Source organism: Eutrigla gurnardus, assembly GCF_963514095.1.
Source record: "Eutrigla gurnardus genome assembly, chromosome: 22".
In the NCBI taxonomy this organism is placed as follows: domain Eukaryota; kingdom Metazoa; phylum Chordata; class Actinopteri; order Perciformes; family Triglidae; genus Eutrigla; species Eutrigla gurnardus.
The window spans coordinates 450001-470917 of record NC_139933.1 but is presented as its reverse complement, the minus strand read 5'-3'; the positions used below and the strand labels follow the sequence as shown (position 1 = coordinate 470917).

Sequence of the window (20917 nt, the reverse complement as noted above, 5' to 3'; positions counted from 1 at the left end):
CTGATGAAAAATGTCAGACATGGCTGCTTCCTGAACCCACTCATCTGTGGCCCTGACCCCATCAACCGCGAGCCAGCCAGCGCAACCAATTCCCTGCTTTGCAGCGGGTTGATTTTGGCTGTTGCCATGAGGGATGAGGCTTCTGCTTTCCTGTTTTGTTTACTAACTGCCCTGCCTGCTTAGCGATTGTGTTCCAGTGGCTGCTCTTGCAGAGCTGAATGGGCTTTAAGGACGGAGCAGTGTGTGATGGCAAGGAGGGCTTCATATTTCCGCGTTTCCGCCTTGCTGGATTAAGTCAATTGGGTCCGATAATCCACATCCTGAGCAAACATTGACCTGCTTCTCAACTCTGTTGCAAACGCACCCACCAGCTGGCAAGAAGAGGAGAAAATAAATACAGGTGGGGAACAAAATCCTGACAAAATCTGCAAAGGATTGTCATCGGAAGCAAACAGGTTTATGGGATTGGCAACTCCATTTCTATACGGTTCATTTTGATTGGCTTGTTTGTTTGAGTTTTGACTTCTTCAGAGACAATAATCATCCCCCCCGAGTTAAGCTCAAACACACACACACACACACACACACACGCTGAAAAAGTTACAGAGTGAGAAGTGCGCAGTGTTTTGAGGGGACACAAGATTACAGAATTGCAAACTGAATAATACTTTTGGCACACAGAATCAATCACTTATATTTCCTGCTGGAACAATGCACACGGGGGAAAAGCAATCGTGCCTTGGGGGGGGGGGGGATTTTTATTCACTGTCTCATCGTGAGTGCACTTCACTATCACAGAAAAGATTCATCACAACGCCGTTTTTGTTTCTCGCATATTTCTCCATTCAGACATCAAGAGAGCAAAGAAGAAGGAAAAGGGTGAAAAGAAGTGAAGAATAGGAAAAGATGAAAAGAAAGATTAAGAGAGAGAGGCTATGTGTGTGTGTGTGTGTATATATGAGTGTGTGTGTGTGTGTGTGTGTGTGTATATATAAAAAGCATAATACATTATCGCTACAAAGGGCCAAGATCTGGAGTTTCACAGTCTTTCATATACAACAGGCAGTAACAGTACCGACTCTCTGTCTCCCTGCTGTGATGACGCTTGCCGCTCGGCATTGTGGGAGCAGAGGGAAAGCAGAGTCCACCCTGTAATGTATTGTGTGTGTGTGTGTGTGTGTGTGTGTGTGTGTGTGTGTGTGTGTGTAAAGGTGACACATTTTAATGCTCTGATGACTTTAAATCCTGTTCCATGCTTGCTTTCAGTTTGGTCTCAGGTTTCCAGTCATGTGACTCCACAGCATGAGAGCAGCTTCCAATAAAATGTGTCACACTGAAATCCCCCCCCCCCCCCCCCAGATAGTCATGTCATGTGCACATCTCATATTTACATGTTGTTTTACTTGTGCTTTAATGGATTTAATGGTGCCACCAAATGTTCCTCTGACCCGAGATGGTTAAAACAATCATAATCCATCGTCACGCTCCTTCTATTTTTAGGAGCATTGTCTGATTACCATCTGATTGCTTAAAATGCATCTTATGTAGCGCGAGTGTTGGAGGTGGAAGCAGCACTTCAGAATACAAGGTCAACATGATAACTGGCTGCAGCTGCTAATAAATGTAACATCATTACAGGATTTGGCCTATTTGTCAAACTTAAGGGTTTATTTTTATGTTTGAGTCATGTAACCCAGATAGTTATATTTCTGCTGATTGTGATGGAGTTATTTCTGCTAGAACATTGAGTGATTTCAACTGGCCTACTTTCTGGTGGCAGTCTTCAATTACAACTATGTTGATACAGTATAACAACCCATGCACAATCTGTGCAAAGCTCACACTTTGCACAACATTCTTGCACTACTGTTAAATTGTAAATTTGATCATAATATGGGGTATACTCTATACTATATATATATATATACTATATATGGGTATATATATACTATATATGGCTGCATATGTATATGTGGTGTCTTTTTTCATTCATGGTAATTTATTTTGGTTTCTTTGTGTTTATTTCAGAAAGAGTGATAGAACATAAATTAGTGAGCTTTTGAGATGCTTTTATGGACATTTTGTTTGTACTATTGGACAGAACCAGGCTAGCTGTTTCCAGTGTTTATGCTAAGCTAAGCTAAACTAACCAACCACTGGCTGATAGTTAACATGCAGACATAAGTGTTATCATCTAACTCAAATACACATATTTCACACTATTCCTTTAATTGTGCAAACTTGGTGTAAATAGTTTTCATTTATGCAAACATGAACCCAGAATGGAAACGGCAGCTCATTCCGACTTAGCTGCCACGTGTCAGTTACATCTTTGCGGAGTTTCATTCCGGAGTCCTGCGCTGGTTTCATTCACAGATCAGAATAGATTTTTGGAGAAGCACTGAGATTTGTTTTTGAATTGCAAACAGTCAAATTTAAAGATAAAAAATATGCACAAATTCAACTAAACGCCAGCAATCTGTAACTTTATACTAAAATGATTGTTATTGTTTGTTAAAAACCCCATTTTGGTCAGACCATGGTGTGTGGTATTTCTACAGTGTGTGTGTGAGTGTGTGTGTGGGAGAATCAGTGGCGCCTCTGCTAACTGCAGCATCATCCAGATGCTGCCTCCCTGCCTCCTCCCCCCTCCTCTGGGCCAGCTGTCACCACACAGACCAGACCAGAACAATGCCGTGTGACAGCCTCCATCCTCTGAGCCGGGTGGAGAAGGTCGACCTTCAGCTGCACATCTTATGGAGGAGCTTCTGAATAGCCACAGTTACAAAGCCCTGCATGTCTGCAGTCCAAACCCCGCCCCCCTGATCATGTGTGCCTGTTTCAGAGCCCTCAGGAGATTTAGGGTGGGGGGAGCTGATCATGAGGGAATGTCATTTCTTCCGAGCCATTCAACGCTTTGTTGGGCAGATGAGCAGAACTGTTTGCTGTTTCTCCTTTCCCACAATGCTTGGGTGCTTTGCACTTAATCCCTTATATTGCTTCTCAGGTTTGGTTCTTAAGCCAGTCCATTTAATCATCAGCAGTTTCTCAGTTTCCATCCGTGTGTTGGACTAAAGCGCCTCCCTGCTGCGTCGGCTCTTTGAAGTTCTGGTTACAGATGACGTGAACTCGGACGCCATTTGTTTGACAACAACGTTCTGTTCAGTGATTTGATTGGTGAACTCAGACACAGTGTCACTGTCCCACCACATTCAGCAGTATACCAACGAGCCAACAAACACATACAGATCTGCACCAACGCAGGGTTGGTAGTCGCAGGGTTACTCGCCACTCCACATGCATCCTCTCCCGCTCCTCCCCCGTTCTTCCTCCCTCACACAGTCACTTCTGTCTTGCTGTTGGTCACAAAGTAGGGCTGTGTGGGGAGGAAGTGGTGGCTGTGGCTGTGGCCTCTGGTGCTGTGAAGTTGGTTGGGCTCGAGCACTGTACACTGAGGCCTCTTGTGCCCGTAGGTCTTCCTCCGACCCACCGTTTCAGTCCCGTCCCAGGCCTTCAGCCCCAGCCCCATCGCATGCCCCGCCGCGATTGTGTTGGAGCTGTACGCCATTGGGCGGCCCATCGTAGCCGAGCTGGAGCCAATGGCAGCCTCGGCGGCCCTGGATATGCCCAGGGACGTGCCACCTGGCATGGTCCCTGCCATGTGTGCCAGGGAGGTAGCCCCGAGTCCTGGCGGCTTGCTACTGTCGCTGTGGCCGTGACTGTGTGTGTGAGAGCTGTGGCTCACGTGACCATGGCTGCCTTTGGGTTTCTGGCCGTTCAGCTTGAGTCCCCCTCCTCCCCCGACACCGGCCAGGTGCCGTTCCGTCGGAAGGGTCGAGACGGAGGAGATGCTGGGCATCTCAGTGACATATGTGGCCACTGGCTCAGGAGTCAGTGGACCCAGGGAGGTCATGGGGGTAATGGAGGTCATAGGGGCCATGGAGGTCATCTGGGTGAGGGAAGTCATGGGCGTCATAGAGGTCATCGGCATCATAGATGTCATTTGGTTCATGGAGGTCATGTGGGTGATGGTGGAGTTCATGGGATTGGAGGCCATTTGGTTCGAAGCCATGGGATTGGTGGTCATCGGAGGGGTCATTGCCGACATGTTGCCCATGGAGGGTCTGGTGTTGCCGATGGGCTGGAGAGGAAGGCCGGCCTTCGGCGGCAGCTCCACCATCAGCCGACGCTTGTTGTAGACTTCACCGTTGTACTTGGCAGCTGATAAAAGAGGGAGAGAGAGAAACAGAAGGCTAATGAAAACGTTAAGTGGACATGAAAGAGCTGCTAAAGGGCACAGCTGGAATCTTGGGATAAATGTGGAAATCTAAATTAATTTGCTTCCTCTAAATTGTTTGCTCTTTTTAGACTGTCAGTTTAAAAAAACAATATCAAAGCTTGTCCGTTTTGCTACTGTGGAACAGAACGGAAATAAAATAAATATTTTATATGGAGTGACTCATAAAATAAGACTTTCAGCACTTTGCAGATAAGCAGCAAACTAAGACGTGCACTTGTGAGCACACAAACACTGGCAGAAGTTTGGATTGAAAACATCCCATCCCTTTTTACTCCCACAAGGTCGTAGAACAAACCCTGTATATTTTAACTTTGTTAGTCAGCCTCAGCCACTGACCAACCGTGTTTCAGGGCTACTGTAAACGCCTGCATGAGGCCGTCATGCCACCGGGGGAGTGGAATCAAAAGGAGAGCCCAGAATGGCTCCACCTCACCGCCTCCTCCCTGATGAATCCGAGGAAACACTGTGTGGTGGTGGTGCTGTTCGCTCTGATGAAAAGAGCACGGCTCATGTCCCCCCCCCCCCCCCCCCCCCTTTGACATCGCTCACAATAACTCCAAGAGATTTCAAGAAGACCTTGTTGACGGCCCTTTCTAGGCAGGAAATGAAGGGCAGTGCAATTCCACAGCTAGAATGTTTTCTGAGCTACGAATGTGGTTTTCTACAAGCACGGTTTGACATTTTCTTCTTCGGACAGACAAGTTGCAGAAAAGCAAGATGTATTATAGTCAGTAGCTGCTGTTCCCGTCTCCATCTAGCAGCAGAGAGACTGCAGTGGCAGAGGGGGTCATTTGGCTGGATGAGATATTCTCCATGTGAAAGAATGTCAGACTATATTAAAGGTTGTTTAATACATTTGTATGATTGAATCATATCTTATTCCAAGACGGCATAATGAAATGCTAAATGACTTTAAAACAGCTGTTGTTGATTACCCGGCATGAGAGTGGATTAAATTACAGCAAAACTAAATAAACAAGAGTAAACGCTGGTGTGTTCACGGGCGGCAGGCCAAACTGTTATTTGAACATATGTGTCGGCCCGAATTCATCCCTATTGAATATGTTCCTCTCATCTGCCTCTGAAATATCAGTAACAGCACTGTGTGCTGAATCCATGGAACTGTCCGTGGTGCTGAAGTACAAATCAGTAACAGCACTGTGTGCTGAATCCATAGAACTGTCCGTGGTGCTGAAGTACATATCAGTAACAACACTGTGGTGAATCCATAGAACTGTCCGTGGTGCTGAAGTACATATCAGTAACAACACTGTGGTGAATCCATAGAACTGTCCGTGGTGCTGAAGTACATATCAGTAACAACACTGTGGTGAATCCATAGAACTGTCCGTGGTGCTGAAGTACATATCAGTAACAACACTGTGTGCTGAATCCATAGAACTGTCCGTGGTGCTGAAGTACATATCAGTAATAACACTGTGGTGAATCCATAGAACTGTCCGTGGTGCTGAAGTACATATCAGTAACAACACTGTGTGCTGAATCCATAGAACTGTCCGTGGTGCTGAAGTGGCAGATTGGACTTGTAGCAAAGAGGAAACAAAGATTTACAGTCGGTGCTGTTTTTGTGTTTAGTGTAGGGCGGGGCTCGTACGTTGAGTGACTCCACTTGTCATACACCAGGTTTTAATGCTCCCGTATAGACATGTTAGCTCGGTGACTCATTGGGATGCTTCCACAAAGTGTAACAAAAGGATAGAATGCATTTACAGCCGACCGTATACAGTTACATGAAGTAGTGCCTTCGGTAAACTTCCGAAATCTTCTGAAAAAGGCTCAAGACTCACCTGTTCAGACTTCACCTCGACTCTACATAGCATGACCCACTAACACCCCCCCCCCCCCCCAAAAAAAAAAAAAAAAAACCTTACCTATAGCACTCTGATCGTAGCACTGTTGCTCTTGAAGTACTAGTTTACTCAGATGAGGACCTAACACTTGTTCTATTTTTAGCTCTTACTTTATCGGCAATGATACGTTGTGGTTTCTTTGTTTCCTTCTTTTGACAAATGTACTTATTGTAAGTCGCTTTGGACAAAAGCGTCTGCTAAATGACCTAAATGTAAATGTAAATGGTAAACAAGCTACTCATCCAGCGTGACTGACCAGCACATATATTCTTCTCCTGCAGGTACATCGTGGTACAGAAATGGGCACAAGCCTCCTTCCCATCATTCCTCCAACCTTCCGACAACACGACGCTGAGGTAAGGGCCTGCTTCACCACATGAAGTTGCACGTACATGCAGATAATAACAACACGTGATGTGATGTTTTAAGGAGTGTGAGGGAATGCATACATAGATACAGTACAATGTCACACCAGACAGCCGCCTCTCTGTGTCGTATTATCTCCCCATATCTTGTGTGTGTGTGTGTGTGTGTATGTCTCTTTAGCCTTTGAGCAGTCAGGTTTTATGCCTCTTATTAATTCCTCCCTCTGTCAGTCACTGTCACCAAGCCACAGGCTCTCTTATCACTACCAAATATGCCCCCCCCGTTCACGTTCACAGGCGACTCATTGCTCTTAAGCCCATGTTGCTTCCACGTCCTTGAAGATAAAGTTAACACACTCAGCGACTTCGCTCTGCCGCTGTAACTATAAATCTACTTTATCACTGTGTGAACTTGGAGGGAGGCGAGTGAAGGGACGGCGGAGGTGTTTGTGAGGATAAGGTAGTGGTGGGGGGGGGGGGGGGGTTGTTGGCGTCTCACCCGCCGAGTCGCCGCTAGACCGCCCCTGGGGATCAAACCTGCTCAGGCGACAGGTGAATCAATCCGGCGGCAGTCGGCTTGCCGGTGAACACATCCAGCAGCGTACGTGAGAGGAAACGGAAAAGGCAGCTGTTTCGCAGCGTGGGCTCTGCATGTCAGCGCCTGACAAAGGCCAGCAGCCCACCGAGACCAGCATGCATTATGCATCGAAATCACATCAAGCCCTGCTTCTCTGAAGTCCCTTGGTACCAACAACACGAGGACCTGATTAGGGTTAGACCAATATGTCAATTTGCTCTTTATTTGCCAGTCTGCAAAGATAATGGAGGGTTTTAATCATTTTAAAGTCTTAAAAACCTAGTTTTTTTTTCTACATATAACAATATGTTTTTCCAAATTCAACAGCTAATGTTTTCCTGGAATGGTTTGTATTAACTGTACGTGGGTGGATCTCCCTGCCACAGTGCTGCCCCCCTACCTAGAAACATCCATTAGTCAGGACTTTTATTGTCTTATTTACTGCCTATGAGGCTTTTTCACTCCGATAAAAGGAAACTCTTTACATCTAAATGGTTGGGTTCTTTGGCAGGAAAATACTGTCATAAATATAAATATATACATATAAAGATTTAATCTGAACCGGCTCTCTGTAAGTCCAGTAATGTCAAGCAAAGAGGCTGTTTGTAGCACACAGAATGAGCTGTCGTAGCCAGCAGGAACAAAGTGATTGTAAAAAGCTGGAGAATGTGAGATCTTATGGTCATAAACATTTTATCCACTCTGGCAGCTCTAAGAACCTCTTGTTCTCCGTCCAACTATCTTAACAGTCATCGGATGGTTTTGTGCCCGAAGGATGAATCCCCGTTACTTTCTCCTTTAGTGCCACCGCTAGGTCGGCATCTTGGTGTTTAGTCTCGGGAGCTGCTGGCTGAGTTGCGTTTTGCAATTCATTTTTGGAACTCATTTGCATGTAAAGAGATTATAGGAGATTAAATGATGGTGTGGGGATATTTGGCAATCATTTACATTTGCACACCGATAACTATCTTTTCTATTTGAGTCGTGCATACAAATCACTGCAATAAATACTACAGCAGTAGGCGGAGTATGTGGTTTGTAGTCAGTAGCCATCAGCACTTAACTGGCTGTACTGGGCAACTTCCAGGTTGAGATTCTGTCACCTAACTTTACAGACGATCCATGAAAAACATTTACAGCCATGTTAGAAAATACCATCCCTGAGGGCTTCATGGCAGCTGTACGAGTGTGCTTTAGACGTGGGCCATAATTGGTTGTTTGTACTTGTAGGAGACGGCAGTTAGCTGCAGTTAGAATTCGATAAAGTGCCCTTATATAGATGCACAGGGGAACGGGGAGAGGGCTATTGATTGACAGAGCTGTGGCTTATCAGCTGGATGGTAGACCATTGGGAAAGTGGCAGAGGCAATTAAAGAAAAGTGAAAAAAGGCAGAGGAAGTTGGGTAAATGGTGTTGATCTTAGATTTCGGCCTGGTTCTATTTCTCCTGGGTCAGCAGGCAGAGAGACCAGACAGCAAAGGAGGAGAAAAGAGGAAGTCCATTCATGTTCCTCAAGATTAGCGGCGCTCGCACAGAGGGGACTTCTGAAAGAGCGTTTCTGTATTTGTTTGCCGGCGTTTAGTCTTTCTTCATCTCCATCCTTCGTGTGAGAGACGTTGACATGGTTGGACTGGCAGCTCGCCAGGCTGCCGTGCATTTCTAGACAGGTTTCCAATCATTTCATAGGAGCCGCTTTGAATATCACTTGTGGAATGGAAATGTGCCAGTCAAGTGTGAGCCGGAGAGCAGGCGGGGTGGAGCGGCCTCCCTCCCTTCAATTACAGACCTGGAATCAGATATGAGCTGCTATAAGGGAGGGTCAAGATAAGCACCCTCCTGATTCTTTAAGCAACGATATGGAGCCTGATGGATTTGAGGGGGGGGGGGGGGGGGGGGGACAACAGCAGAAATAAGAAAAGGTGAGGGGAAATGCAGAGTAGAGAGCAGGAGGGTGATAAAAGCTCTGATATGAAAGAAGGAAGAAGAGGAGATGGAAAAATGGAGAGAGGTGGGAAGGAAGGTGAGAGGAAATGAAGGGGACAAGGTGGCGAGGAGGGACGGGGAGGAGATGGGGTTTGAGAAAAACAAGGCATTTAAGGTTAGAAGAGCAAACGGGAGGAAAACGGTTGTGGAGAAGTGGTGACGGGAAGATGAGGGTCATTTGAGATAGAAAGGAGCAGCGACGGAGAAGAAGTGGTTTGAAAGGAAGGGAAGAGAATTGTTTCTGCTTTAGACCGATTCAGTCCATAAGAGGCCACGTGTCCGTTTCCAGGCTTTCTAGACTGGTTTCATCTGAGCAGTCTCTCCTCTCCCAACACGTCACTCTGTTAATGCTACCTCGGGAGCATCATATTTAGAATATTCTGATTCTTGAGGGTCACGCTTTGGTTTAAAATCAATTCTTAATTCAATAATAGAAAGGGGGTTCTAGATCTGGGCTTTTACTTTGGAGTTTCTTGTGTTTTCATGCAGTTGTTAAGTTAAATGGTCTTGAGGAAGGTCACTGCCGAACAGAGAGAAGCAGAGTGAAGTGTGTGTGGGAGTCGGGAGCTTTTTTAATTGAAAAAACTAAGAGCATTAATTCTGAAGTGTCGCCGTTCTCAGTCTGTATGAAAATAATGAAGTGTAATTCCCTGAAATTCACTGTATAAATGACCATTGTGAGAGAGGGTGCAGTCAATCACAAGCTCGCCTTAAGTTTCACGAATTGAACATCATGTTTTACTGGTGAAGAGAGTGTCCATAAATGATTGTTTACAATGTTTCCTGAGATAATAAATCCAGTGAGAATCGGGTCATGTTCTCTCAGCTAGCTCACATTAGTCCAGAGACCAGACCAGACTGTGTGTGGAAACAGAGGACAGATGTGGCTGCTATCCACAGTAAATAAACCAACTGATCAAACTTTCTCTCCAGATGTGGAAGGACAAGCAGGATTCCATTAGTTCAAGCTTCCTAATATGAATACAGAACAGATCTTTTTAATGATTTTAAGATGTTTCTAACCAGGTAATTAAGTATTTGTGGCGTTTGTTGAGGAAGAACTACTTAAAAAAGAGTAAATCCAGCTTTGAATACTGTTGCTGTGTAGATTACATTCTCCATGCAGAATACTGAACATGTTCCAAGAGTTTTCCTAGAATTAACCTTTTTCCCCCCCATCAACCTGCCTAATCTATTTTAGTTAGCTATTTCCCAAAAAGCCCTCCCCGGTCCCCGGAGTGTGCTGCATCCATCTGTCGGGTTTCTGTTCGCTGGAGATGAAAGCTGGAGCATCAGAGTCAGGTTCATCGGTTGGAAACAGTGGGAGAGCGTCCCTTCCTCAAATAGAGGCTGCACTGCATTCTGGTCCGTTGAAGACATCTCTCCTACGATGGATGCATTCTCTCCTGGTTGATTATTGTGTGCAGACAACACGGAGAAGAATCCCTTTGTTGTGTGATATGTGGGGACTGAAACCAAGACGTGTTCTGTTGGCATTTCAGATAACTGAACACTTTTCTGCAATCAAACACAGCTGGAGCAGAAAATATCTATTGTGTGATGTCTATATTTGGCCTGTTATCTGGGGATGAACAGAAATAAACAGCAAGATGACAACAGTCCAAGACTCAGGATGTCAGTGTTCATCATCGTCTTCGTCACCGACTTTACACGGATTTACATCAAATAGCCAACATTGGTGAAGTGGAAGTGATGCGTACGTATGAATTCACCCCCTTTTATCATGAAGTCCCTAAATGAGATCTGATTCTATCAGTTACCATCAGAAGTCACAGGATTAGTTTTTTAAAAATGTCACATGATCTCATCGATTACCAATAAATCCGGAGTTACATGGATATTGATCAGAGAGGCTCTCCCATTAGTTAAAGAAGAACACATTTGGAGATCAATAAAAGCAGACTCTGAATGACTTAGTTTCCTTTGCCACTCTTTCATAAACTCCAGCTCTGTGTTTATTTTTTAGAATTAAGTGACTATTTTATGTACGTCGGTTACATAAATCCACGTTGACTCCAGGCTGTGAAAAAGGCCGAGGGGGGATGAACCCCTCCGAACAGCTCTAATAATAATAAAAACTCGTCTTGCTTCCAGCCAGCGGCAGCAGCATCACAAACAGACATGATGATCCATTATTGTAACATGTGGATGAGTCACGGCTACACATGCACTACGTGTACTCACTATGCTGAAGTGAACACATTTAAATTTAGGACACATTCAAAGTTCACGCCTGCATCATTAAAATGAAATCTCAACAAACACAAGCTGTTTGTTTCTCTGAGAAACCCAGACGGAGAACATCTTGCAGCTGTTTGCAGAGAGCGAGATGTGTTGCTGGAAGTGGGAGCGGTCCGGCATCGAGAGTGGGCTGGATTCAGAGGACCAGCGAAACCTGCGTGGCAGGAACAAGCTGACACACACTGAAATATTCACACGTCCATGTGAAATGAATCCAGGTTCGGAAACAGCGCTGCGGCTGCCAGTAGCATACGGCATGGTGAGGAGGACTCAGATATCAGCTGCACCGGCGTGCATGACGCTGTCAGACAGCTTGATGAGCAGGCTGTTTGAGTTTTACAGCGCGTCCAGTTCGGTGGTGCAATCAATAACACCTGTCAGAGAGGAGCGATCACTCGCACTGCTGCTGGACGCCTTTGGAAAATCCTGCTTTGAGTTTGGAGCAGAAAACGTTCGTGAAACGTTAAACAAAAAAAAACACATGGAATTGATGAAGCGTAGAGATTAGCTGCCAACGAATCAGACAGTGATGAGAATCAGGGAAGCCCCAAGATGCACAGCGACGATGAGGCTCCGCCTGCAGCAGCGTCTGGAGGCGGAGCCACCGGCAACAAGCGCTAGAATCAGCTGGTTCTCTAAAAATGAAGTCCGCGGACATTTAACAAGGAGAGGAGAAGCTGACAGACACTCACCCACAGCCTTCAGGGAGGCGTACTTGTTCAGGTCCTTGTTTTGTTGCTGCTGTTGATGTTGCTGATGTTGCTGTTGCTGATGTTGCTGTTGCTGATGTTGCTGCTGCTGCTGCTGCTGCTGCTGATGATGTTGCTGCTGCTGCTGCTGCTGTTGCTGCTGCTGTTGCTGGTGCTGTTGTTCATAGACATGAGCCAGCTGGCTGAGGGCCGGGTACGGGTGCTGCTGGCCCATGTTGGAGCCCTGGCCCACGTTGTTGTTGATCTGACCCCCCTCTGTGGACAAGCACACGTTACGCCGTTAGAACCAGGTTCAGGTTTACAGATGAAACATCCACATCCATCCATGTCAGCATCATCAGCTGATCATCATGTATCACACAAGGTCTCACCAATAATTACAGTATTACTGCTGGAATACACATTTAAATATGTTTCACTCATCAGCCTCAAAACGGAAAGGAAATATGTTTTCTGATTGGATTTTTGTTCTAATTTGTAAGATAATGTGTTAATGTTTTTAGGAGAGAAATGCTCGAAATGCCAGACGGAATCATTTGATTAGTTTTTCAGCATATCTGAGTAGTTCTGTCTGAACATAGTGTCGCATGCAGCCATTTAAACCATTTACATGGTTTCAGCCATTAGACAGGACCGTTACTGAGGATGGAAGTCTGCATATCTCATCAAGCTACTTATTTAACTCTCTGCAGTTTATTCTCTGCTTCATGTTTTTGAACTATATTTTACATCACAGTTACTATATTACTGCCGTTTCTAAAAGCAGTTGGAAGGAAGTGCTTCAGGTAAAATGTGTTGAAGGCACAAACCGATCCCAACGTCTGTGCAGCTCATACATAATAAATCACCGTAACCCAGTAAAGCATATGTTGAAGCTGAGCAGCAGACTTTGTTCTGATTAGGATTAGCAGGCAATCAGTCGCACATATTCAAAGTAGTCCTCTCAGCCGCGGCTCTATCTGATTAGTTGAATGGATCTGAGCTCCTGAAGTTGCTGCACCTCCTCTGGAAGAAACTAGATGTGAAGGCTGCAGATGGATGTGAAGCCGGCGTAGTGGAGCCGCGGGGAAACTTTAAACTCAACGTTAGAAGCCGAGTGGGGATCCGGAGGATCCCTCTTCAGCATTGTCCTCGCACCGCGCCGAGTCTTGACGCATAATTGCACATTCCTGTTAGCGAAGGCGAAGGCTTGTTACTGAAATACATTCTGTTAAAAGCCCCAAAAACTGCCACTTGATAATTTGAGAAAGAACAAGTTAAGAGACGGCCGAGTGAGAGGGAGAGAACAGGGAGAGAGGGATGAGGATGCATAAAGAATGAAGGGATGGAGAAAAAGTGACAAAGTCATTGAGGCTGAAAGCAGGAGAGAAAATATACGGAGGTTGAAAGATGGACAATGTCACCACGGCCCTGTAAGTACACATTCTCGCCCTCGTCTAGGTGTACAGATGGCCTTCTGCTGCTCGGCAGCAAACACAAGGCATGCTGGGCATTTCTCCTGCAGACTGGAGTCAAACAAGCTCATTTACCCCAGAATGTCAAACTATTCCTTTAAATGCAAGTCATCCCGTTCAAAGACCACGTGGAACTGTTCATTATGCTCCCACAGTCATTTTAGATTATTACAAATTGCTGCAACTTCTCTGTGACGAAGCATTGCCCCGACAAATAATGAAATGATTCCCAGAGCATAAAAGCAAATGTTCCTGCGTCCCGCGTTGCTTTATTCAGCAGCCGTTAGAAATGCTGGAGTTGGGCCATCTGGTTCCAACAGTAAATCAAGTTGGAAAGAAGCAACTTCAAAAGCAATTCAACACCTCAGACAAGCCTCAAAGAGATGATTCATACGAGATGCTGCACCAAGCACGCTGTTAGAAGTGGTGATGACAGAAGACGCGATCGTGGATTTGTTTTTTCATCGTCCTGTCCAACATTTAAAGGATCTGCTAATCGTCCCTGAAGAAGCCTGTTGCTCCTGCAGAAGGTCATGACGAGGATCAGTGCTGCTGCCTGTGAATCACATTATTTACAATGCACGTCTTCTTCAGAGCAGAAAACAATCCTGCCTTTTCTCCTCGTACAGAGCTCTGTAATTATTCACATGTATAGTAACTCTGTTGGCTCTCAGATGACGGCGGTTTGAGCCAAAATACACTGAAATGACGACCTGCAATCTTGGAGAGAGGAAGAAGAAATAGATCCAGCTAGTGGGCTGTTCTGGGATCTGTCTCCCTTTTGATCTGGGTGAGGAGGATCACACACAGTGGAAACAAACACAGCGCCCTGATGACATCACTGTGATCCCGGCCGCTGGATGACGGACAGCTGTCACCAGGACGATGAAAGGGAGGCGTCACCCGGCTGATCCCAACACACTGAAAGGTCACCGCAGCCTTTAACTACTTCCTGTCACAGCTGCGATGCATTCCTGCTCCCGAGGTGTGATGCCCAACGTAATGGTGACCGGTCCATTTAGAGTCCAACAGACCAGAAAGCAGGGGATGCTTTCTGGGGCGGGGCTTACGTGCTGATTGACAGGTCACAACGCCGGCCTACTTTAACACTTAGCTCTAAAGTTGACCTTCAATTACGGACACTAACGTTGTTAACAGTTTCACATCAGAAGCCAGATGTCTACAGAAAAACCAAACATGTGTAGCACAGAGAAACCATCGTCTCTAATCAGCCCGTTGTACTGGATCAATACATGGGTTTTACTGAGAGCCTGAATGCACTCTGAACCAGATCCACATGGACAGTTGTGATCACGTAACCTGCAGTTCTTGCTGGAGGTTAAAACTGCTGGAGTTGATCCGTAATATTGAATTCCTCTCTTCATTCGTCCCATTTCTATTAAGACTTTTTCAAATAAAAGATTGAAAAGAAGGCCTTTAAAATTCCTGGGATCCAAATTGAATTTTGGATAATGTGCTCTCGGGACTGTGACTTCAAAATAAAAGACTGATAACGGATGCTTGGGCTTCTTAAAAGTAGGCAGTCCAATCCCCCGCCTGAACGTTTGCACTCAGTCGTTTCTTCTAACTCGTGCACCTCCAGATAGTGCACTCCAACACTGAAAGGCCTGCCGATGGAATGGTGTAAAGGGATGATACACATGCTTCCCCGTCCGTTTTAATGAGAGTACATTGGCACAAATTCATAGTAAATATGTCAGTGGGTATAGACGTGTGTGAGTGAAAGCAATGTGGTGCTGCTGAAAGTTAGACATCTTGTCAGTGTATGTGAAGTTGAAATGCCAGATGGGAATGTAGTAAACAATCTCTCATGCTAAAGAACTTGGTCCTTCTGGAGAAAACATGCAGACACGCCCATGAAAGAAGTGTTGTCTTGTATTAAAGAAGGGAATCCGTGCCGATCCAGCAGGTTTCCACAGGTGTTTCTCCATCTCATAGCCAGCTGAACGGCTGCCAGAAGACTTCTAACGGGTCAGTAATTCTGATTTACCTCACACCTCTATGAGCCCGACAACACGGACGTCTGCTTGGCAAGATTACTGCTCCCCCAGTAGGACAGATTTATCTTCTGCTGTATACCATGTTTCTTCCTGCTCACAACACTGCTGCTTGTACAAGTATATAAACGTGGCATGTCACTCACTGCCGGGGGGAAACTGGGAGTTTACTCCTGTGAAGGCGTCTGCCTCAGGAATGGAGGGAGATGGCAGCGGGTTGGATTTCTAAAGCTTCTCTTTAACATTAAAGAAAGAGACGTTTACACAGATTTGCTCGGCGGGGCGAAGGCGCCGGAGCGTCGGGATTACAGTAAGTGTGACCGCACTGATGAGACGGCGTGTGGATGATGAGCTTATGACCGCCAGGCTGCAGACAGTGCAGTCAGCCGTGCACGCCACAAGCTATAACGCTGCAGAGGCCGGGTCCCGCAGAGGCCGGGTCCTGCAGAGACCGGGTCCTGCAGAGACTAGGTCCTGCAGAGACTAGGTCCTGCAAAGGTTTCTGGTGGAGAACGTCAGCGAGGAGCAGACATGATGAGTGTCCACACATGAAAGGCTGTGAAAAGGCGACACGTATGTAGGAGTGCTGGCCCGGCTCCATGGCTGCCGGCTGTACAGTGTCATGTCTCTGCTGACTCATCTATTATTTCCTCTTTCTCTCCTCCACTCTGCTAACGGATAAACCCTCTTTCTTTTCTTTAGCTGCAAATCTGCCTCCCTGTCATTACTCAACCCTCTCTCCGTCTCGCTCTCCCTCGTCATGGCAACGGCGTTCACTCGTGTAGTATTTGCTCTGCAGCACACGGCGAGTTCGCATTGTCCCGCAGTCACCCGCGCCCACATATCAACAGGCAGGCCGGCTGTACTGTACGGAGAAGTCATTGTTATGCAACCTATGTGCTGCTGCCTGCTGCTCCGCCGGTCCATCGCCCTCCCTCCTCCTCCTCCTCCTCTTCTTCCTCTTCTTCTTCTTCACGTGTCTGCTTGCCTCCCAGACCTCCTTCTAGGTCACAAAAACAAAGCCTGCATGTTTTATTGAAAGACCGTACTCTTGTTTGTTAAAAAGGAGACGTCTTTGGACAAAACCCCGTTGTTGTAGATCCTCAGAATGAGAGCTGAAACACGTCCTGCTGCTTGTAAGCTTTCAAACGGAGCAGCAGCATCTTTGTGATGTTCTCTGAACTGTTGGATGAACATTCATGCACACGACCACAAACCTTCTCCAACCTGTGAGGCTTTCTGTGTTTGTGATGCCGCTTTGACTCGCCCGATCCCTCGACCCGGGTCCCTCGCCCTCATGTGTGATGGAGTGTGCGGGGTCCATATGCATGTTTAGTCTCAGTGACGATGGTGAGCAGGTTCTGTGTGGCCTGTGAGAGTAGTGAACTTCCTCCTGTCTGTTTACATCCCTCCATCACTCCGGTCCGTCTCTCCCTCCATCCCCCCCCCAGGAACACCGGGTGTAACATCCCCTTTGTGTGGTGGGCGGGAAGGTGAGCGAGGTCATGTGGAGGCTGCAGTGAGGAAGGCATGTTGGAGGCTCTGAGGTGAACGGTCACACCTACGTGATCGGTGGGCACGGCAGAGAAACATTCACCAAATCTTTTATGTAAGAAACAAGAAAGTTTGCTGGGGAGAGAGAGCGGAGCAGCTGTCTGAGGCTCTGTAGGTCTCTCTACCTGCTGGCTCTGTCAGCAGTGGGGGGCCAGTTTGAAGAGGAAGGGCCACAGAGCTCCCAGACACAAACGGTTTGATGCCGAAGCATCCTGAAAGAAAAGGAAAGCAAACTGCATCCTGCTGTTAGAGGCTCTTCACAAGTCAGAGTCTGAGTGGTCGAGTCTTTCCAATCAGGGCGCCGTTATTCAAGAGGACTTCAACTCATTTACTTATGAATTACTGCTTGATTAAAGGTATAATCATAGACTATAAGAAGTAGACGTCGTCATCGGTCTACGCTATCGGAGTCCTCCAGTTTGTTTGTCAGCCTTCATCCTGGAACTTCACACCCAGTAAACTGAGGTGACCTGACCCTGATCAAGTGATACATCCACTCATTACCTCCTCCTGCCTTGAAGAAGGTCTGGCCTTGTCTCTACATCTTCTTCATTTGAATTATATGAAAAACTAGGAAAAAATCCACTGGATAACAATAGGTGCTCTGGGCTTTGCTCCCCTCAGCTATTTCATAGCTGTAGGGGCCAGTGCTCGGTGCGATTGCCCCGTGGCCCTAATGTCACAATGTCTACTTTAAGTAGCGTTAAATAACATCCATGATGATGAAAGATTGAAGGGGTTAAACGGGGGAGAAGAACGGGTCTGGAACCAGGACTTTGGCCTTCAGCTAGAAGGAGATGACTTGGGCGTCTGCGATGTGATAAAAGGGTGTGAGTATATTAAAGGCATGTCTCTGACACCCGTATTCACTTATCGGCCCACAAACAGGGCCTCGAGGACTCGGGTGTGCATGGCCATGAATAACACGTAGCATGTAGCTTAGCCTGAAGGCTAAACGCTGTCTGTCTCCTCCAAAGCAATGTGTCACATCCCCAGCTTATTATCTGGTGATGTTCCTCTCATCATCGTCACCATATGCTGCTGTGCTTTGTCTCCACTCACTGATTGGAGGATGCTGGGCTCTGGGGATGCCTGACAGACTTGGAGAGGAGTGCAGCCATCCTCACGAGGGCTGACCATTAAACAGATAAAGTGTGTCGCCGAGGAAGCGTATTATTGAAAAGTGTGTCGTGGAAAATGGCGGTGGGAGATGATAGCGGAGAGAATAGCTTATCTCCCCTTAATTGTTCCTCCCTGAGCCGTTGGAAGCACAATGACTTCAGTTGGCCTCTTTTATGATTAGAGCCCTCTGTCATACCTTGCTCATTTTGAAGTGCTATCGATTTCTATTGTTCCTCCGCTTCTTTGTTATTCACAGAGGAACCTTGTGCAACAGATTCCAACCAGCATGTCCTTGTTGTCGCAGGACAATGTGTGGACTCACGTCCCCGCGGGACGTCGTTAAAGCCGGAGACTGAATCAATAGTAAGATATCTCTGATATCTACAAAGACCTGTTTTAAGTAGAAACCTCTCTGTTGTGTGGAAGCTGTGTGCCCATCAGTGTCCCTGAGGATGCTTCCTTTAGAACACAGTCCTTTATCCCCCCTGCTTCTCATGCTGCAGGCTCGGACCCTGCCTCACATCGCTATCTGTATCCAGATCAGCTAAACTGAAGCAGATGGGGGCATCGTCATGTGTCATCGCAGCTGACTCCACGCTCCCATTTACACGGCAAAAAACAGATCTACCTCGTGGCGTCGACACGAGTGGATGGAGACGAGTCACGCGTGAAGTAAATGGTAACACCTGGGTTCATCAGACAGATGTGGGAGGACGCCAGGTAGAACGCCATGAAGGCGACCTCGTCTCGCTGTTTAGTGTGGGAGACGCGAGACGTCACGTTTGTACCCGACACCGGCCATGAAACTGTATCTAATGTGGATTAGTCCAGACCAGGCCGGCCCCGTCTGCTTAACGAGATAAGAGCTGGCCCGACACCGGTCGGCGTATCGGGTCCCTGGGACGACCTGATACGCTGGCTGTGTGACGGTCCCGGTCCTGGTCTTAAAGAGGATCGACCCCATCTGACCCACACTGAATACACTTCCTTTGTCTACGGCGTTACAGAAGTCTCACCGTGTATGATAATGATGTGTGTACGGGGGGTAATGATCACAAGGTGCCAGCAGGCCGACCAGATACCAGCGGAGGGAGGCGGCCGGACGGCTCATACGCCCTGCTGTGACTTTGGGGATCTCCTGTTTCACAGCTTTGTTGTGACATTTGGTACCTTTTTTTTAATCCAGTGACATCATCAGGTCAAACCGTTGACGTTCGTCGATATAATGCTGAGAAGTCGATGTTGTCTTTGCCCCTCCCCCGATCCCTGGGAGCAACAACACATCCACGATGAAGTGAAGCTCGTCTGTTTGTCTCTGAGGTTTCCTTCACTCACTGCTGCCGCTCCGTTCTGTCTGTGCCTCTTCCTGTCTGAGCTGTGAAACATGCTTTAATTGGATGTGATTAGGTGCTTTATTATTATTATTACTATTATTATTATCATCATCTCTGCCAGGAGATTATATTTTGGGTGCGTGCGTCTGGTTTTCTTCGTGGGTTAGATCTCTGAAATCAGGTCCGTGGTTAACACGAGCTGAAGAGATTTTAACGTTCAAGTAATAAGAGTAAAGTCGTGAATATGAAGGTTTATGCTTCTCATAAAATCACATTTTGATTTGTCAAGGGAACGACTGCGATGCTTCCTGGGTTGGCCTACAAACAGTTATCCCACGTTGTACTTCCAAAGCTAGAATTGTCAATGTTGACGCGATACCAAACATTCTTGTCTCATTCACAAGTGTTCCATTTGATTTGCTCTATGAACACCGGTAATTGATAATGGCAGTCTGGGATTTTTAATTGCGGTCAAGGTGATGTAATCCAGCAGCCTCTATAATAACAAAGCCCAAGTGAAGGCAGGATCCCGATAGCTGATAGTGTTTAATTAAACGTAACCTCCGAGTTTATTCCCGGGCAGTCTTTGACCCCGTCTGCTCCCCTGAAGAGAGGCTTTATGTTTGTAAGCTGCAGTCTGCTGCACCCGGCCCTCCGGCGGTCCCTGCCGGGTTAACGTGCCGGAGCAGCTGTGAGAGGATTCTTCCCGGCCACAAAGCTGCCTTTCTGTTTGGGGGACAGAGGGCGAGCTTCCAGGTCTGCAGAGCCGCAGGACAAACAAGCCATAACACGGTGCCTCATCATCATCTACAGACCTCACATTGTCAAAACTCGACTTTAAGGGACTTTTTCAGGTGGCGTGAGTCCGCATGGAGCCGGATTACCACGAGAACACACCTGTTGCATGTGAGGTTGATCCGATCAAACAACGCGGTGGCTTCTATGTGGAGATGTTAGATGGGTTAACGAGGAGGGAGGCTGCAGGGGGGAGAATGAGAGGCTTGTTGTTTGGCTCTCCTCTCCATATGCCAGATATAGATCCATGCTGGTCTGATATCAGCACACGAGGCAGCAGACTCTGGTGTTATTTCTGTACCTGTTTATCCATCCTCCCTCTGCCTCTCGATCCCCGGCTCCCCTCCGTCCATCTGCTGAGCGTTTATCTGTGTCTCTGCAGAGGCAGCAGGTCAGCACGCTTTCTCTGCATCGCACACTCAAACACATCTGAGCATCTGATGCCTTCTCCCTGCTCTCCTCCGCCTCATCAAAGATGTCACATTCAAGGGGAATAGTCTTACAGGAAGCTCGGCGTGATCCCGAGGGATCGTCGTACCTCAGAGGGACCGATTGGCCCCTGTGAGAGAATC

At 46.9% G+C, this 20917-nt stretch overlaps 1 protein-coding gene across 1 annotated transcript in view; it reads right to left on the bottom strand.

Moving 5' to 3' along the window:
- Positions 1 to 1959: 1959 nt before the first annotated feature.
- The window catches only part of shisa9a (shisa family member 9a), a 38745-nt gene continuing 19787 nt past the window's right edge, over positions 1960 to 20917 (bottom strand). Inside the window, exons 3-4 of the mRNA XM_084040169.1 lie at positions 12051 to 12323; positions 1960 to 4221 (exon numbers count right to left, since the gene is read on the bottom strand). Of these exons, the coding sequence (XP_083896295.1) occupies positions 3335 to 4221; positions 12051 to 12323 (1160 nt within the window). The 3' untranslated portion in view covers positions 1960 to 3334. The remainder of the gene's footprint in view (positions 4222 to 12050; positions 12324 to 20917) is intronic.